We start from the raw sequence: 17,795 nt of genomic DNA, 5'->3' as shown, positions 1-17,795 counted from the left end.
CGGGAAGGCAGGGGCCTTATAACGGGTGGGCGGAGTTACCGCCAAAAAGTTGCAAGTTGTGCAGAGTGAGCTCTGCACAGTGATTCCAGTAGGTTCCGAGCAGCACTGCGCAGGCGCAGTGAAACCCATTTGTATGATTCGCAGAGACCACGAAGAAGAAACCTGTTTAACCTAAACGAATATCAGTCTCCAGGACCTGATGAACTACATCCAGGGACATTAAAAGAACTGGCAAATGTAATCTCAGAGCCATTGGCCATAATAGTCTTTGAGGACTCCTGGAGAAGAGGAGAAGTCCCAGCCGACTGGAGGAGGGCAAACGTTGTCCCCGTCTTCAAAAAGGGGAAGAAAGAGGATCCCAACAATGATCCTCCAGTTAGTCTGAGATCAATCCCAGGAAAGATCCTAGAGATCTCACAGCAGATCATGAAACAGAGAGTCTGTGAGCATTTAGAAGGGACTGACATAATTGCGAAAAGTCAACATGGCTTTCTCAAAAGCAAGTCGTACCAGACTAGCCTGGTCTCTTTTTACAGAGGCGCAAACCTGGTAGACGAAGGGAATGCTGTGGACGCAGCGTTATTTTGATTTCAGTAAAGTCTTCAGCAAAGGTGCCCCATGATATTATGGCAAACAAACTGGCAAAATGTGGTTTAGACAATGCAACAGTTAGGTAGATTTGTAATGCGTTGATCAGCAGAAGGTGCTCAGCAATGGCTCCCCTTCATTTGGGAGAGAAGTGATCAGTTGGGTGCCACGGAATCCGTCCTGGACCCAGTTTGCTATTCAACATCAAAAGAGTAGAGGGCATTCTTATCAAATTTGCAGATGACACCAAATTAGGAGGAGCGGCTAATACTCCAGAGGAGAGGATCAAGATTCAAAATGACCTGAATAGACTAGAAAGCTGGGCCAAAGCTAACAAAATGAAATTCAACAGGGAGAAATGTAAGGTATTGCACTTAGGGCAGAAAAATGAAACGCACAGATATAGGATTATGGGGGACACCTGGCTGAATGAAACTACGTGTGAAAGGGATCTGGCAGTCTTCAGTAGACCACTTGCTAAACATAAGTCAACAGTGTGATGTAGCAGCTAAAAAACTAATATGATGCTAGGTTGCATCAATAGGAGTATAGGCTCTAGATCAAGGGAAGTAACAGTGCTACTCTATTCTGATTTGGTCAGACCTCACCTGGAATAACACTGTGTCCAGTTCTGGGCACCACAACTCAAGGAGGATGTTGAGAAGCTGGAGCGTGTCCAGGAGAGGGCAAACAAAATTGTGGAAGGTCTGCAAACCACTAAGTCCTATGAGGAGTGGCTTAGGGAGCTGCTTTGGGAAGAGAAGGTCAAGAGGTGAAATGAGATCCATGTTTAAATATTTGAAGGGAAGCCATATTGAAGCTGGAGCAAACTTGTTTTCTGGGACACAGAGCAATGGATGCAAACTCCAGGAAAAGAGATTCCACAGTGAAAGATACTGCTGCCTCAATGGAGGGCAGTGGAGTCTCTTTTTTGGAGACTTGGAGGGTGCTTTCCTGCATGGCAGAAGGGAACTGTCATGGATGACCCCTTGGGGTCTCCTCCAACTCTAGGATTCTTGGACTCTATTGCCTTCCATAGGCCAATGGCGCCCAAGCAGGATAGACACCCAACAGTTCTGTCTCCCACCCCATTTGCTCCTTTTGTGGCTCCTGCCAACATCTGGCATTTGTTGGGAGGCTGCCAGGCCCCATGCTGTCCTTCCAGTGGGGCACTGCCCAGCCCCAGAGTAGAAGATGGTGCTCCACCAGGGAGGCATCCCTCAACCCTCCACATTCAAGGTCCACAGTGGGTCTCCCCACCCCTGAAACAGCACCTTGTTATCCAGGGCAGTGATCTCCTGCTGGTTCGCCGTGGAGAGGAGGAAGCTGCTCATCTGGCCCTTCAGTGGGTCCTCCACTTCCACGTCAATGTCGTAGCAGGCCGTCTTCTTCTGGTCATTGGGGTCCACACTGCAGGGGCGGCAGAAGAGGGGAGACATAAAGCTGCAAGCTGCTCCCAAGGGCATCCCTTCAGGGCTCACAAGAGGCCACAGTTGGGGGGCACCTGCAGGGCAGTTCCCAGACCGCGGGGTCAAAGGGGGAGTGCTAGCTGACCTGATGATGTGGTTGATGACGATGGGGTCAGGGGGCAGCAGCAGATTCGTCAGGCGCTGGGGGATTTCAGAGAACTTCAGTCGTGGACAGTCAAAGATCTGAAGTAATAGAAAAGGAACCGGGAGGGGGGGACCTGCGGTCAGGAGGCAGCCAAAGATGAGGAGATCCCTGGACAAGAAGGGCCCTGTGCTGCCACCTTGGGGGTGCCCCCCACTACCATCACTACCTAAAATGAGGGGAACATCTTGGCACAGGGACAGCAGAAAGGAGAAACTCTGGGTTGAGGAAAAGGAGGGACTCGGGGAGGGAGGGCCCCAAAGTTCACCCCAAAGGGGTCTCCAAGTGGGACTCCTCCAAGTGGAAACCAAGAGCAGGGGAAGGGTGCCAGGCCAGGCCTGACCCGCACTGCCCCTCTGCCCATCCTCTGGCCCTGGCCTTCCCACGGGGGACAACAGCATCTTGCCCAGGGGGCTGTAGAGATGGATTTTGTTGTTTGCAGCGAGTGTCCTGCCCAACCCCCCCGAACCACAGCCCAGGCGGCCAGTGTCCATGGCCATGAAGCATCGCATGAGGCCACTGACCACACACCCCCAGCCAAGGAAGGTCATATGGGGCAGAAGGGCCCACCTGCTGGAAGTACTTGTCACAGTTGATGTACTCCTTGTCGTGGGAGTCCTGCAGCTTGTTCGTCTTGATATACTGCCAGAGCGCCTGGATGATGGCCGAGCGCGTCTGCGTGTGGATGCCCAGCAGGCGGGCCAGACGGGGGTCGAGTTTGAACTGTGGGGGCTGCGGCAGAAAGGAGAATTCATCCCCGTTGGGGGGAGAAGAGCAGCGAGCGTGGCAGGGAAGCATCCGCTGGAGTTGTCCAGGCACCCAGTGACCGGGGGTGCCCTCATGACCCCATTCTCCAACGCTGCCCCCCCTCCCCAGGCTGATCTGACCCACAGAGCCAAAGGATTTCCTCAGCTCTTCAAGGGAGGACCAAAGAGTGCTAAAAGGGAGGTTCTGTTCACCCTGAAGAGGAATGGGCTACTCTCCCTTGGAGAGCCCAAAACATGATCCAGCCAGGCATCTACCCAGTGAGGAGCCCAGTGGGTCAATAGCTGCCCTTGGGAGAGGGGTCCAGCGCCCCAGAGCCCCTTGCCTGCTTGTGGGGCTGCCAGCAGAGCCTCTGCCAGGATGCTGGTTGCTCTCTGTACATGCCAAGGAGAACTGCCTCTCAACAGCAGCAGCAGCAGCAGCAGCAGCAGCAGCAGCAGCAACTTAATTGAGGCTCAGAGGAGATGTGGGGCAACAAGGGAAAGGTGTCTTCCAGCCCCCTTGTGATGAGCCCCCCAAGAGGGTTGCCAGCAGCTCCGTCCATCCCTGCCCGTTTGGAACCCATTTGCCAAATTCACCGCTGCGTTGCTTTAAATCCACCAGCAAGGCTGAAATATTTTACTCACAAACAGGAGAACAGCTACCGGGGGCGGGGGGGGTGTGTGTAAAATGAGGTAAGAATTCTGCCCTCTCAAATTAAATGTTCCTTCAGCCCCCCAAATCCTGGCACTGGAGTTACTTAAAACTTCAGCTGAGTGTTTGGAAATGGAATCCAGGCATCCAGAGAAAGGGGCAGCAGGCAAAGCGGCCCAGAAGACACAACCCAGCAAAGTGGAAAGTCCCAGGCAGAACGATTCCCAGCGTCTCACACTCCGCAATGCTAGGAATTTGGGGAATGAAGGAGAATTTAATGAGGGGAGCAGAAGTGAACTCTTTATTTGGGCCCATCCGACCTCATAGCTGCTGCTCAGGCCCACCTTTTCACTAACAAAGCAGCTTAAGCTTCTGAGAGGAGCAGAGTGGGGGGCTGGCTGGCAAGGCCCTCTCCTCATTGCAAACCTGCCCCCCAGCAGAAGATTCTCCTCCTGTTAGGTTGCCTACACACACAGAAAAAGAGAGCAACATGAGCTCTGGAGACAAACCCTATTCCCCTAACTGTAACCCCCTTTCCAGCATGACAGTACTCAGAATGAGGCAGAAAAGCATGACAAATTGGGGGGGGGGGGGTTTGCAGGCAAGAAGATAAGAACAGAGCAGCATCCAAGTCACCAAAAGCAGCCACAGCAGGAGGAGCACCACCACGAGTTTCAAATAAAGGGATATCCCACCCAGCTGCCTTCGAGGGATGCATGGGCTCTTGGAGAGCCCCAGAGGTTTCTGCCGGTGACACAAAAGAGAGGGTGCGCATGGGCTCACACATGCTCTCTCTTTCTCTCTCTGCCCCTGTCTCTCCACCTTCCCAGGGCCTGGGTCCGCTTCGCACTCTGAGTCCTTTCACTGGAGCCCCAGCCTGGCCCACTCACACCAAGGGCCCCAACAACAACAACCCTGGAGTGCAGGCCTCATTCCCAACAGTGAGAACAGGAGGGTGAGGGAGAGTAGCTGAGAGCATCTTGGCCAGACCTCAGCACAGACCAAGGTGCCAGACCTCAGGGCTCCCGTGTGACGCTGGGGGCCTTACCTGGTAATCCAGCATGAGCAGGAGGGTGCAGCGCACGCTGACGTCCCCGGGCCTCTTCACCTGGAAGCCGTCCGTCTCCTGGGTGGTGGGCGTCCGGTGCCACTGCCAGAGAGAAGATGAGAGAAGTCGCTGAGTGCCAGGGGCCGCCCCTGTAAGCCACAGGATGAGGACTCACCCAGAGGCCCCAACATTTCTGGCACATGAGCCATCCCCACTTGAGAAAGCCTGAGCCCGAAGCAGAGACACCCCAGGCCATGCAGACAGGAAGGCCGGACCCCAGACAGTCCCATGGATTCCACCAGCCTGAAAGACCTTGGAGGGTGCCCCTGCCAGGCTGAGCAAAGGTGGCCTTTGATGCAATACCTCTGGTGGCCTTTGATGCAGCCAGGCCTCAGCTGGGTCAATGGGTCAGCCCAGGAACTCAACCCAGCCCTGGGCCCTTCCACTGGCACTTCCAGACTGCGGGAGTGGGAAGGGAGTTTGGGAGCTGCTCCCGGAGAGCCAACCCAGAGGCACAGGAGGGGCAGGAGGCGGCCAGGCATTCAGGTCATCTGGCAAAGTGAAGGTCCTGCAGGCATCTGGTCAGTCCCAATGAGGAAATGGCATCCCAGGGGAAAAGGAAAAGAGCGACTGGGAGGTGGCTGGACTCTCTGCCCCAGAAGGGCCGGGATGGAAGCTGCTCGGGGGCAGCTTCAGGTGAGCTGTGGGGTGGGGACAGAGGGAAGGGGCCGGCCGAACAGACCCAAAGGATGGCAGCCATCTCCAGCCTGGGGTGTAGCCTCTGAGGTACGGGTGCGGGGTTCGTCATAAAAGACCTGGGGCCAAGGGTGGCCTTGCCTATGAGGGACATGCAGTTATTCAGACAGAGGGGGAGCAGGAAGGTGCAAATGAAGAATAGATAGATCCCAAAGGATCTCCCAAGACCCAGAGAACAGCAAATTCCACTCAGCCCAAAAGAGAGCAAAGCGACTGAAAACGAACGTTGGCACTTACCCGTGATACGTTCATTTCCAGCAGACGAGGGTCCTAGCATCCTGTATTCTGGGTTAGCTCCTCCCAATTTGCTCCTGTAGGCAGGGACAATAGAAGAAAGACCGGCCCCTATATAGGGAGGACCTAGCCCCCCTGGGCCTCAGTCAATAACAAGCCAAGCGAGTAGTAAGGTAAACCAAGTAAGTGAACTTTAGTAACATCAGCTGAGGGTTAACTAGAACACCTTAGAAAACTAGTCCAAGAACAAACAAGAACTCAGAAAACCAATCCAGCAACAAGAAGAAGAACAAGGCAGGTCCCCCAACAGGCAGCCAGGGTTGGAGGCCGCAGGCACCCCCCAGGTGGGCAGGATGCTAGGACCCTCGTCTGCTGGAAATGAACGTATCACGGGTAAGTACCAACGTTCGTTTTCCCAGCAGACAGGGTCCTAACCTCCTGGGATTTACAAAAGCCCTCTCAAACTGGGAGGGAAGTGCTGCTAGGAGACTGTGGCCCCCGACAAAATCTCTTGGAGGACCCTCCTTACAAATGACGCCTCAGCAGACTGAGACACGTCCAGTTTGTAATGTCTTATGAAGGCGACTTCCATGTGGCCGCCCTGCAAATGTCTGACAGGGAGGTGCTAGTGGCCAGGGCCGCAGAGGCAGATGCGCTCCTGGTTGAGTGCGCCATCACCCCCTCGGGGGGAGAGAGATCAAGCGTTCGGTAGCTCTCTTGAATACCAGACCTGATCCACCTACTCAGAGTCGAGGCAGATACCTTGCACCCCGAAGAGACCAGGAGAAAGGAAATGAACAACATCTCAGATGACCTTAAGGTTGAAGTCCTTCTTAGGATCAGGGCAGAATGAAGGCAGGAGAATGTCCTGCGATACCTGAAAGGCTGAGTTGCCCTTAGGCACGAAGGTAGGGTCTGGACGAAGGCTGACCGAGACTGGCCTAAAAATACACAACTCTTTACGTACCGACAGGGCCCCAGCTCTGACACCCGTCTGGTGGAGGGAATGGCCATGAGGAAGATGGCCTTGAGGGAGAGGCGTTTGAGGAAGGCCTCCTGAAGGGACTTGACCGGCCCAACCGTCAGCACCCAACCGTCAGCGCCGTTCACATCCCAAGATGGAAAACGATGTCTGGTGGGCTGGGCTCTGTTGGAAACTCCCCTCAACAGCCTCTTAATGTGAGGATGGCCGCCATTCTAGCTGCTCTCGTATGGAGCAGAAACGACGTGATGGCAGACACCTGCCTTATAACCATGTTGGGTCAAGTCCCTTTTTAATGCCATCTTGGATGGACTAAAGCAGGTCAGCCACTGAAAACCTGAAGCAGTCGATGTGAACTTGTCTATGTGATCAATCAGAATGGAACCTGATCCAATCTGGACCTATGGCAGCTTCCAGCCTATCACTGATCACCTTGTCAACTGGTTATAGCAATGAAGGTGATATTAAGGTGATTTCACTTGTAGCAATTAAGACTTATCACTCTGAAAGAGGAATGTTAATGTCTGACCACCAACTAATACTTCAAAACAATGTGCAGTTCTTTACTGGAACCTCTGTGAACCTGTGTAAAATAAGACTAATCCCATGGTTAGGCAAAGAAGACACTGGATTAACCTTTACCTCGCAGACATTGGCGAGTCCATGCAGAAGCATCGATGCACTCTGTGTTAACAGGGCATGCGGTCAGAATCAAGTCTGATTTCTAGAGGCTTCAAAAATCGCCCCAACTCCATGCAGCAGACGATCATCAGCCCATAGGAAGGCAGAGGGGCCTCTGATTAAGGAATCATGAAACGGGGACAGAGGACTTGGCATGGATTTCGAGGAGAGAACTTTCTCCACAAAAAGGATCTGTCAAAGGAACACAAACCTAAATTCTAAATACTGTAGTATCCTGGGCCCTCGATATGGAGTTGGATTCAGGACTCTGCATGGATACCTAATCCATGGAAGCTCAAGTCACATAAAATATATTGGCATAGTAAAATAGTAAAATCACAGTTTGGTGTGTTTTGTTTTTGTTTTTTGGTGTGTGTGTGTATATACAGACACACATACACACATATACATATATATATATATACACATATATATTCACAAGCTGTGGGCATATAGATGGCTAGTGTATGTCTCTATATGGAGCTGTATGGTATATTAAATCTGAGCACATTTGCTAGCAGAAAACAAGGCATAGGCACTAGGAAGCCCATTTTCCCAGCCTCAGAAGGCAGTGGACAATGGTGTTGTTTGGGCCAGACCTTGGCATGAAAACCCAGATTAGACACTCACCCACAGCAGCTAACCTTATAACCATAAAATCATAGAATCATGGAGCTGGATGAGACCACAAGGGCCATCAAGTCCAACTCCCTGCCATGCAGGAAATCACAATCCAAGCATGCCCAACAGTGTGCAAAGGAATCTTGTAGCACTCTGAGACCACTAAAAGAAAGAGACTGGCAGCATGAACCTCCATGGCCTTGAGCCCAACTCATCCTATGCAAGATAGACCTTGTTTCAATAGGCCTATCCAGGGCAGGGAGCAGTTGAATGGCAATCCCATCAGCAGGCATTCTTATTTAAAATGCAACTATCTAGACAAGGTAAGAGGTAATTGTGATCTTTGTGGCAAATCCCCTCAGGGCTCTGCAGGATGTTTGTATGGGATTTGAAGCAACCCCTTAGTAGAAAAACCTGACTGTATGTTTTAAAAGACTCGTGGGGAAGGGGTTTTTTTCCTGGGATGGAGAGGAAGCTGTGCCTCTCTTTGCTTCTGATTAGGAATTTTTCTTAACCTGCTGAATTACTGAGAACCATCTCATGGAAGAAACTGTGTTTTTAGTTTATTCCTTTTAACAGACATCTCTCCTATGAAAAAAGGGAAGGAGAAGAGAGACGCCTTTCCTGAGCCTAGATGACTGAGGTTCCATGTTTCTTAACAAGGACTTGACCCTTTTGCCACTAAAGTGGATCTTAGGCCTGTTACAGACTGCCAAATTAAAGCTGCTTGGGGTCTCTTTGGAGGTATGCTATTTAAGTGATGCATGGGTCCTAAGAGTCCGGAGGTCACGCCAAAGCCACACTCCATTCCTAAGCACTGGAGGGCAGCTTTGGTGCAGCTTCCGGATTCTTAGGATGTGTGCATCATTTAAACAGCAGCATACCTCCAAAGAGACCCAAAGCAGCTTTATTTTGGCAGCCTGTAACAGGCCTTGGTTTGTCATCATAATCCAATATATCTATCACCTCATATGAGATGATTTATCAAAGATCTTCAATGCCTGTAACCATTAGAGATCTGCTGAGTGACCAGAGGAGCGAAGTATCTTTCTCCTTGCTTGAGGCACCCTGTTTATTAGCATTTAAATGAATCTGTATTGTTAAAGCTGATGCTCTTAATGAGAAGTGCTATGGCTGATACCAGTTTGCACAAGGGAGGCAGAACCATGTGCTCCTCTTATGTCTTAGGCTGTTCCAGCTAAGGCAAACGGGCTCTGGCCCTAATGGAGACAAGGATGGAGGCCCATGAGGAGGGAAGAAAAGTCACCATGTGGTGACTTAGAGGACTTAGCTTCCAGGCATCTTCTCTGGCCTGGAAAAAGGAGAGGGGGGTGAGCAGAAACAGCACAACTCAAACCTCATGGGCTAACAGTAATAAAATGAACACCAGAAAGGTAAACCAGTATCTCTTGTAAATCTGAGCCCCCAGACCTGTTGATGTGGGGGCTCTCTCCTCCTTTATTTGCCCCATCAAGGGAGGCTGCCTGGGCAGTGGCTTATTCCCAAGCACTGAGGAAACTGCTCTAGTTAGCAGAATCCTTGGTTAAGCACCCCAAGAAGGGCCTGATCCAGTCCAACCCCCTTCTTCTGCCATGCAGGAACTCTCAATCAAAGCATCCCCATTGACAGATGGCCCTCCCAGTCTCTGTTTAGAAGTGGGTGGCAAAGGTCATGCTCTCTCTGGGGAGGACATGAAGCCACTTTGTGCTTTGTTGTGGGTGCTCTGTGGCAGCCAAAAAAGACCATTTAGAGTTGGAAGCTTCAGCTCCTGCTGGGCCAAGTCCAGCTTCCTTTACAGCAGTACAGTACTTCTCAAATAGTGGGGTGGGCCCCGGGGGGGGGGGCGCAAGGCTCTGTTATGCAGAGGTGTACTATAACAATTTTAGACAAATGATACTATTTATAGTCGCGCGGGGGGGGGGGCGCGAAATGTTTTCTTCTTCTAAGGGGGCATGACAGAAAATAATTGAGAAGCACGCTTTACAGCCATTGTCTGTGCAACACAGAGGAGGAATCCTCTGCCTCCTTACACACCATCTCATTAAAAATTCAAAAGGAAGTGCAGGAGCCCTGGCAACACCACATGTGCTCGCAGTCTGCAATAGGATCCCCCACACTTGTTGGGTCCTGGGTGCCAATGGGGCCAAGATGGGAAGGAAGGGGGAGACCAAGGGTTAACGCCCCCATCTGCCCCTCCGGCAGAGTCCCAAACCTTATGCTAGGCAGAGTGCCTGCAATGGGCCATGGAAAGAGGCCTCATGGCAATGCCTGCCCTGAGCGAGGGCATTAGATCTGGCAAAGGTTCTTTGGTGGCTAGAGAGAGAGGGCCCCTGGTACTCACCCTTCTCCTGTGTCTTCTGGCTGGCTTGCCTCTCCGACGTTGGCCCTGTTTCAGGCTGTGCAGAGGTGATGCAGAGAAATCCCTTGCCATGGCTTTTGGCTGGCCTGTCCTCTGAACTCTGGCCCCAATGGGCTGAGCAGGGATGTTGAGAAGGGAAGTTTCCATAACTTCCGGCCAGTTTCCTCACTGATCCCTGGCCTTAAACAGGCTGGGCAGAGGTGGTGCAGAGAAACAGAGACATGGAGGGGATACCCCTCACCATCTCTTCCCACGGCTCCCATGTGCTGCAATGGTGTTTGCAGAAATCTCCTGTGCTCCCACCATGAAAGGGGGCAGCTTTGGAGGAAAGGGAGAGTCATTGGCAAAGCCAAGACCTTTCTCCAATCCTGGGAGCCCTTGCCATATTAAGTCTTTCTTCATGCTCTCAAGGCAGCAAGAGAAACGAAGAGAAGAAAAGGACTGGAGTGGCTGTAGTGAAGAAGCTGCAGAGCAACAGCAAACACATCCCAAAGGGTCTCCCTCTGAAGCCAGCTCCCTCTGTTGAGCTGGCAGACCCTGAGCTAGGGAAGCCTGGGTTAAGGATGACCCTCAGCCAGTGCTCTCGGGGTCCTCTGCCATAGCCGCCACCAAGGAAGGGGGGGAAGGCAGGAGAGAGGAGAAGAAAACTCTCAAACCGCTTTCGGAGAAAGGAAAAACTTTGCTGGCTGGAAGAGACACATCCTGCAGGAGCGTAGGCAGGAACAAGACTGGGGTCCAGGAGGGCTAGCTCCTCTCTATATAGGGGCCGGTCTATGTTCTATTGTCCCTGCCTACAGGAGCAAATTGGGAGGAGCTAACCCAGAATACAGGAGGTTAGGACCCTCGTCTGCTGGGAAACTGCCCAGTCCACACCACCATTTATTCCTGAGAGAAACAGGGATCTGCAATGGAAAGCCTTTGGGGCCTCAAAAATGGGGGAGGGCATGGTGGTGCAGGGAAAGGTGGGTGTCCAGTCCTTCCCCCACAAGGACATGATGTGTTGGACACCCCTCAGCTTAAGAAAAAGGCTGACAGATGGAAAGGTGGAGGGACAGTGCAGAGGGCTGCAACATGTCCCCAAACAATGCCAAGAAAGACCTCACTGGGCTTGTGAGACGGCCTGCAGGACTGACTCAAGAGATGGGGAACATCCCGCATTCCCTGTGGGGGGATTTTGGGAGAGACAGAAGGAAGGACTGTGGGACCCCTGACACAAGACACAGTGGCAGCTCCCAAAGTGGACAGCACTACAGAGGGAAAGGTCAGTCCTCAGAGAATGCGGCCGTCATGGGCTGTGGGTCCCAATGGCTCTCTGCCCTCTCCCCACATACCAGAGGCCGGCTGCCACTCCTGGTAGACCCAGAGCCACTGGAGGGACCCTTTCTGCTCTCGTCTAGCCAGGGGCTGGGAGGAGTGGGAAGTGGGCTGTTTAACCACATTGGTAGCCACTGGTGGGTACCTGAGGCCTGATCCTGACCAGCTCATGCTCTGCGTCTCCCTTCTTCTCCCTTCCTGCCACACATGTTGTGCCAGCCGTCCACACGGACCAACATTGGGGACTGTGCAGGGGCCAAAGCCTTCAGGTGGGCAGCCTCCCCCACCCATGCCTGCAGAGGATCGTGCCCCTGACGGCCGGGGCATTGGGCGCCCCTTTACCTCCACCAGATGGTTGTCTGGCCCATAGAGGTCCTTGTCCAGCTCAATGACCAAACTCTTGAAGAAGGAGGAAAACTTCCGTTTCTGTTTACTGAGCTGCGGAGTCAGGAGAGAGGCAATGTGTCAGAAGCACCCAAAACTCCTGGCGAGAAAGGCAATGGTCACAGGCATCTCTCTCACACACTCACACACACACACACATGCAACAAAGGGATCCCTTTTCTGGATAGGCAAGCTCTGAGATTGATGCAGGGGAAGGTAAAGCAGGGCACCCATTGCCCCTGCCCTGCACACTGAATCACAAGGCTGGCCCAGCACTGACCCCTTGCCCAGCCCTCATGGCTTCCCTGTTCTTGTTAGCGAGTGGCACAGAGCAGCTCCCTTTTGGGTGCCCTCTTTGCCCCAGATGCTCAGCTTTGAGTCCAGCACGCAGTCCTGGGTCTGTGGTGCCTGTGGGGGCGTCATGGGCCCTCGCACATGGCCGATCTCTGCCCCCTGCCCCAGGGCTACTTCTGCCTCTTGAGGTCCCACATGTGAGTCTGTGCACGGGTGTGCGCGTGTGCACGCACACATGTGTGTGCGCATGTGCACGCACACATGTGTGTGCGCATGCTTACATCATCAAGGAGCTTTCCTTCCACACGTAGCTCCCAAGAGGCAATGCTCCCGTCGGAGTCGTCTGCATCTGACTTAGCCGGATTGAAGGTGTTGGAGATGTAAAGGCGCAACTTCCGCTTTTGCTGTCAAAGGAGAAACCAAATGAGGAGGTAGGAAAGGCAGGGGTGAGAATGGGGTAGAAATGTCCGCCCAGAGCAATCAGCTCCTGCCCTGGGGTCACCCCACTCCAGGTCACGTTCTGGCAGTACGGGGGGAAGGGAGGCAGGAATGGTGCCGCCTGGAAGGGGCAAAAGGGTCCTGCCACACTAGGGCCTCCCACCCACCTTCATGGGCCTCTTCAGGGCCTCCTGGATGTCCACACGCTTCCGCATGATTGTCTGATCCAGCTTCCGCTCAAAGGCTAGGAGGTCCATGTAGGCCTGCGACTCCGGCACCAATTCCCGGATCTGGGGGGAGAGAGCAGGGTTATGAGGGCAGGGAGGAAGGCAGGCAGGCAATGTGCCCCCGGAGCAGAGCCTGGGTGGACAGACAGCCCCAGCTCCACCCCTTACCTCTCTCAGAAGGCAGGAGTGGTGTGCCTGTGGCCCAAGTCCAATGGACAGAACCTGGACAGAGGCTGGCTGTTCGCTGGGGAGGAGCTGCTACTGCCTTTGCTCATCCAGCTCAGGGAGAGGAAGGAGGCAGAGCTATGCCGGGGTAGGAGGGAGAAAAAGGCTGACGGGAACTGGGAGAAAATGGGGCTGGCACTGGACTGCCAGGGCGGGTGTGCAGTCTCCTTGGCCGATCTGCAAGCAGAGTGCTGGCAGCCAGTCCACACGGGAGCCATTCTGTTCCCACAGCAGCTGACCAGGTGCCCTCAATGGGGAAAGGCCCTGACCGGCTAGACACAAAGGCCATGGGCTGCTGATGCCAACCCAGGGCCAGGGCTGCCCTGAGGCTCAGGGCTCTTTCCAGAAACCTGTAGCTGGTACCCTCCATCCAGCTGTACAGAGCGTAATACTCTGCACATGCCTCTAAGTGCCTCCTCCTCCTCTCCATCACCATTGTGGGAGCTGCTGCTGGGCAGGAGCCAACCTTCAGTCCTGTGGGATACAGCTACAGCGGCATAGAATCATAGAGTTAGAAGAGACTGCAAGGGCCCTGATCCAGTCCAACCCCCTTCTGCCATGCAGGAAATCCAGATCAAAGCATCCCCAGCAGATAGCCATCCAGCCTCTCCTTAAGACCTCCAAGGAAGGAGACGCCTCTACACTCCGAGGAAGAAGTGTGTTCCACTGTCAAACAGCCCTTACTCTCAGGAGGTTCTTCCTAATGTTGAGGTGGAATCTCTTTTCTCGTAGCTTGCATCCATTGCTCCATTGGGTCCTATTCTCTGGAGCAGCAGAAAACAAGCTTGCTCCCTCCTCAATATGACATCCCTTCAAATATTTAAACAGGGCTATCATATCACCTCTTAACCTTCTTTTCTCCAGGCTAAACATTCCCAACTCCCTGAGTCGTTCCTCATAGGACATGGTTTCCAGACCCTTCACCATTTTAGTCTCCCTCCTCTGGACACATGGCTCCAGTTTCTCAATGTCCTTTCTGAATTGTGGCACCCAGAACTGGACACAATATTCCAGGTGGGGCCTGACCAGAGCAGAATACAGTGGCACTATGACTTCTCTTGATCTAGACACTATACTTCTATTGACGCAGCCTAAAATTGCATTGGCCTTTTTAGCTGCCGCATCACACTGTTCACTCATGTTCAACTTGTGGTCTACTTGGACTCCTAGATCCCTTTCACACGTAGTTTCATTCAGCCAGGTCTCCCCCATAATCCTATATCTGTGCCTTTTATTTTTCCGCCCTAAGTGCAATACCTTACATTTCTCAGTGTTGAATTTCATTTTGTTAGCTTTGGCCCAGCTTTCAAGTCTATTCAGGTCATTTTGAATCTTGATCCTGTCCTCTGGAGTATTAGCTATTCCCCCTAATTTGGTATCATCTGCAAATTTGATAAGTATGCTCCCAATTCTGTCATCCAGGTCATTGATAAAGATGTTGAATAGCACTGGGCCCAGGACAGAGCCCCACTGGACACCCCACTGGTCACTTCCCTCCAGGATGAAAAGGAGCCATTGTTGAGTACCCTTTGGGTTCGGCCGGTCAACCAATTGCAGATCCATGTAACAGTTGCCTTGTCTAGCCCACATTTTACAAGCTTGTTTGCAAGAATGCCATGGGGAACTTTGTCAAAGGCCTTACTGAAATCAAGATAAACTACATCCACAGCATTCCCTTCATCTAACAAGATGGTCATTTTATCAAAGAAAGAGATAAGGTTTGTCTGGCATGACTTCTTTCTCTGAAACCCATGTTGACTTTTTATGATGATGGCATTGCCTTTAGATCTTCACAGACTCTCTGTTTAATGATCTGCTCCAGAATCTTTCCTGGGATTGATCTCAGACTAACTGGAGGATCATTGTTGGGATCCTCTTTTTTCCCCTTTTTGAAGATGGGGACAACGTTTGCCCTCCTCCAGACGGCTGGGATCTCTCCTGTTCTCCAGGAGTCCTCAAAGACTATTATTGCCAATGGCTCCGATATTACATTTGCCAGTTCTTTTAATACCTTTGGATGGAGTTCATCTGGTCCCGGAGACTTAAATCCATTTAGATTAATAAGGTGTTCCTCTACTATCTCTTTACTGATTCTGTGCTGAAATTCCCCTTTTCTGTCCTCTGCTCCATTATCCTCAGGTTGAGCCCCTTTTCCTTTTCTGAGAAGACGGAGGCAAAGAAGGTCTTGAGGAATTCTGCCTTTTCTCTGTCTTCTCTTAGCATTTTGCCATCTTCTCCACGAAGTGGCCCTACCGTTTCCTTCTTCTTCCTTTTGCTGCGGACATATCCAAAAAAGCCCTTTTTATTGTTCTTAACCTCTCTATCAAGACTGAGTTCATTCTGTGCTTTAGCTTTTCTGACTTTTCCCTACAAATGCCTGCTATTTCTTTGAATTCCTTTTTTGTGATTTACCCCTTTTTCCATTTCTTATACATCTTCCGTTTCAAACTTCGCTCGGTTGAAAGTTCCTTAGTCATCCATCCTGGTTTCTTGAGACACTTCTGACTTTTCTTTCTCACTGGAACTGTTTGAAATTGTGCCTTCAGTATCTCCCTTTTGAGAAAGTCCCATCCGTCCTGAACTCCTTTATCTTTTAGTATTTCTGACCATGGAATCGCCCTCAATACTTCTCTAAGTTTACTGAAATCCGCTCTCCTAAAGTCTAGGATGCGTGTCTGACTCTGCCTGGCTTCTCCTTTCCACTGTATTACAAACTCCAGGAGAACATGGTCACTTCCACCTAAGGATCCCACCACTTGCACCCCATTAACCAAGTCATCCTTGTTGGTTAGGATCAGATCTAAAATAGCTGACCCCCTTGTTGCCTCTTCCACCTTTTGGACCATGAAACTGTCTTCCAGGCAAGTGAGGAATTTGCTAGACCTTGAGGATTTGGCTGAGTTTGACTTCCAGCAAATATCAGGGTAGTTGAAGTCGCCCATCACTACTAGATCTCTCTTTTCTGACTGTGTGGTCATCTGTTCTAGAAAGATATCATCGGCGCGAAATTCAAATGCGAAGCGCGGCTAGCGGCTTTCCAGCTGCTAGCCGCGCTTCGGAAAAGCCTTTTCAGGTTGCGAAATGTATCGGGTTACGAACGCCGCGGCGGAACGAATTAATTTCGTAACCCGAGGTAGCACTGTATTTGCTTTGTTGTACTAGGAGTTCGAGTTCATCTTGCTTATTTCCCATGCTCTGTGCATTAGTGTAGAGACATCGCAGACCATGGTTCCCTTTTACTCGCTGCCTGTGCAAGTTTTTTTGCCTCCCACTGTTGGGTCCTTGCACTTTTTGTCTTGTTTCCTCTATGTCAGTTTGACTATTTTCGCCATCCCTTTCGCCTTCCTTAATATTGTCTCCCTTCCCCTCGGAACTCAGTTTAAAGCTCTCCTGATCAAGTTCTTGAGACTGTTGGCAAAGACATTTCTTCCAACTGGCGTGAGATGCAACCCGTCTGTTGCAAGAAGTCCCTCCTCGTGGAACCGCAGCCCATGATCGAAGAATCCAAATCCTTCTCGGTGGCACCATCTGCGAAGCCAGTTGTTCACATCCGCTGTCTTCCTCTCCCTTCCTGGACCCTTCAACTGGCAGAAGAGACGAGATGACAACCTGTACATCCATTCCTTTCAGCTTCCTACCAAGCGCCTCGTAATCCCTTTTGATGTTCTGAAGGCTGTGTCTTGCAGTATCATTAGTTCCCACGTGGACCAAAAGGAAGGGCTATGGGTCAGTAGGCTTGACCAGTCTTGTCAGCCTCTCTGTCACATCATGGATCTTTGCACCTGGGAGACAACACACCTCTCGAGACTCTTGTCAGGCCTACAAATCACTGCTTCTGTACCCCTGAGCAAGGAGTCCCCCACTACGACCACACGCCTCCTCCGAGGCTTAGCAGCGACTGTTCCCTCGGGTGGGACTCTCAGGCTCCCTTGCTCTGCCCCTGAAGTCTGTCCATGGTGCTCTTCTTCATCCTCCTTGATAAGGGAAAGAGCTTCGAATCGATTCTCTAGCTGCAAGCTCCCAGAACAATCCCTTCTTGGCTTACTTCTCTTTGTGACATTCCTCCAGCTGTCTGCCTCCTCTGTTTGGCAAGTGACCTCCTCGGCTCCAGCATCTTCCTCTGCATGGTATTCGTCCAGGATTGTTAGTTCTATTGTGTCCAGGAAATCCTCCTGCTCCCTAATATGCTGAAGTGTAGCTGTCAGGGATGATGGGAGTTGTAGCTCTTCACCTCTGGCTTGAACTCACCACCTGGTTGTGCACCGCGCTGACCAGTTTTGGCCAGTGGTTATAGCTTAGCAAGAGTTACAGAGAACAGGCTGAAGACCCTGACTAACTCTCCAAGCCTTCTCACTCTTGCTTTGCTCCACAGAAGTCTTCACCCTTCTTCTTCAGGATCCAGCTGGTTCTTGTAGCTTCACCCAAGACACCAGACAACTCAGTAGTCTTATATAAAAGATCTACTTTATTCTACTATATACAGCTCCAAAACTATCCAACACAACAATACTCTACTCCTCACTCTACAATCCACTCTACTACTACCCACAAAATACCTTGGGATGCATAGTCCTTATTATAGTCAATGCATGGTACCACCCACTGTGGTCTGTTTCCACCCATTAGGCGTGTACA

General features: G+C 51.6%; 1 protein-coding gene across 1 annotated transcript in view; it reads right to left on the bottom strand.

Moving 5' to 3' along the window:
* The window catches only part of SMARCD3 (SWI/SNF related, matrix associated, actin dependent regulator of chromatin, subfamily d, member 3), a 37,386-nt gene that overhangs the window by 3,529 nt on the left and 16,062 nt on the right, over positions 1 to 17,795 (bottom strand). The window contains 7 exon segments of the mRNA XM_042472334.1: positions 1,863 to 1,998; positions 2,143 to 2,240; positions 2,770 to 2,931; positions 4,646 to 4,747; positions 11,935 to 12,030; positions 12,552 to 12,674; positions 12,876 to 12,998. Coding sequence (XP_042328268.1) covers positions 1,863 to 1,998; positions 2,143 to 2,240; positions 2,770 to 2,931; positions 4,646 to 4,747; positions 11,935 to 12,030; positions 12,552 to 12,674; positions 12,876 to 12,998 — 840 coding nt within the window.

This window comes from Sceloporus undulatus, chromosome 6 (genome assembly GCF_019175285.1).
Source record: "Sceloporus undulatus isolate JIND9_A2432 ecotype Alabama chromosome 6, SceUnd_v1.1, whole genome shotgun sequence".
Lineage (NCBI taxonomy): Eukaryota > Metazoa > Chordata > Lepidosauria > Squamata > Phrynosomatidae > Sceloporus > Sceloporus undulatus.
Note: the sequence above shows the minus strand (reverse complement) of the source record. Positions and strands in the feature narration are given on the sequence as shown.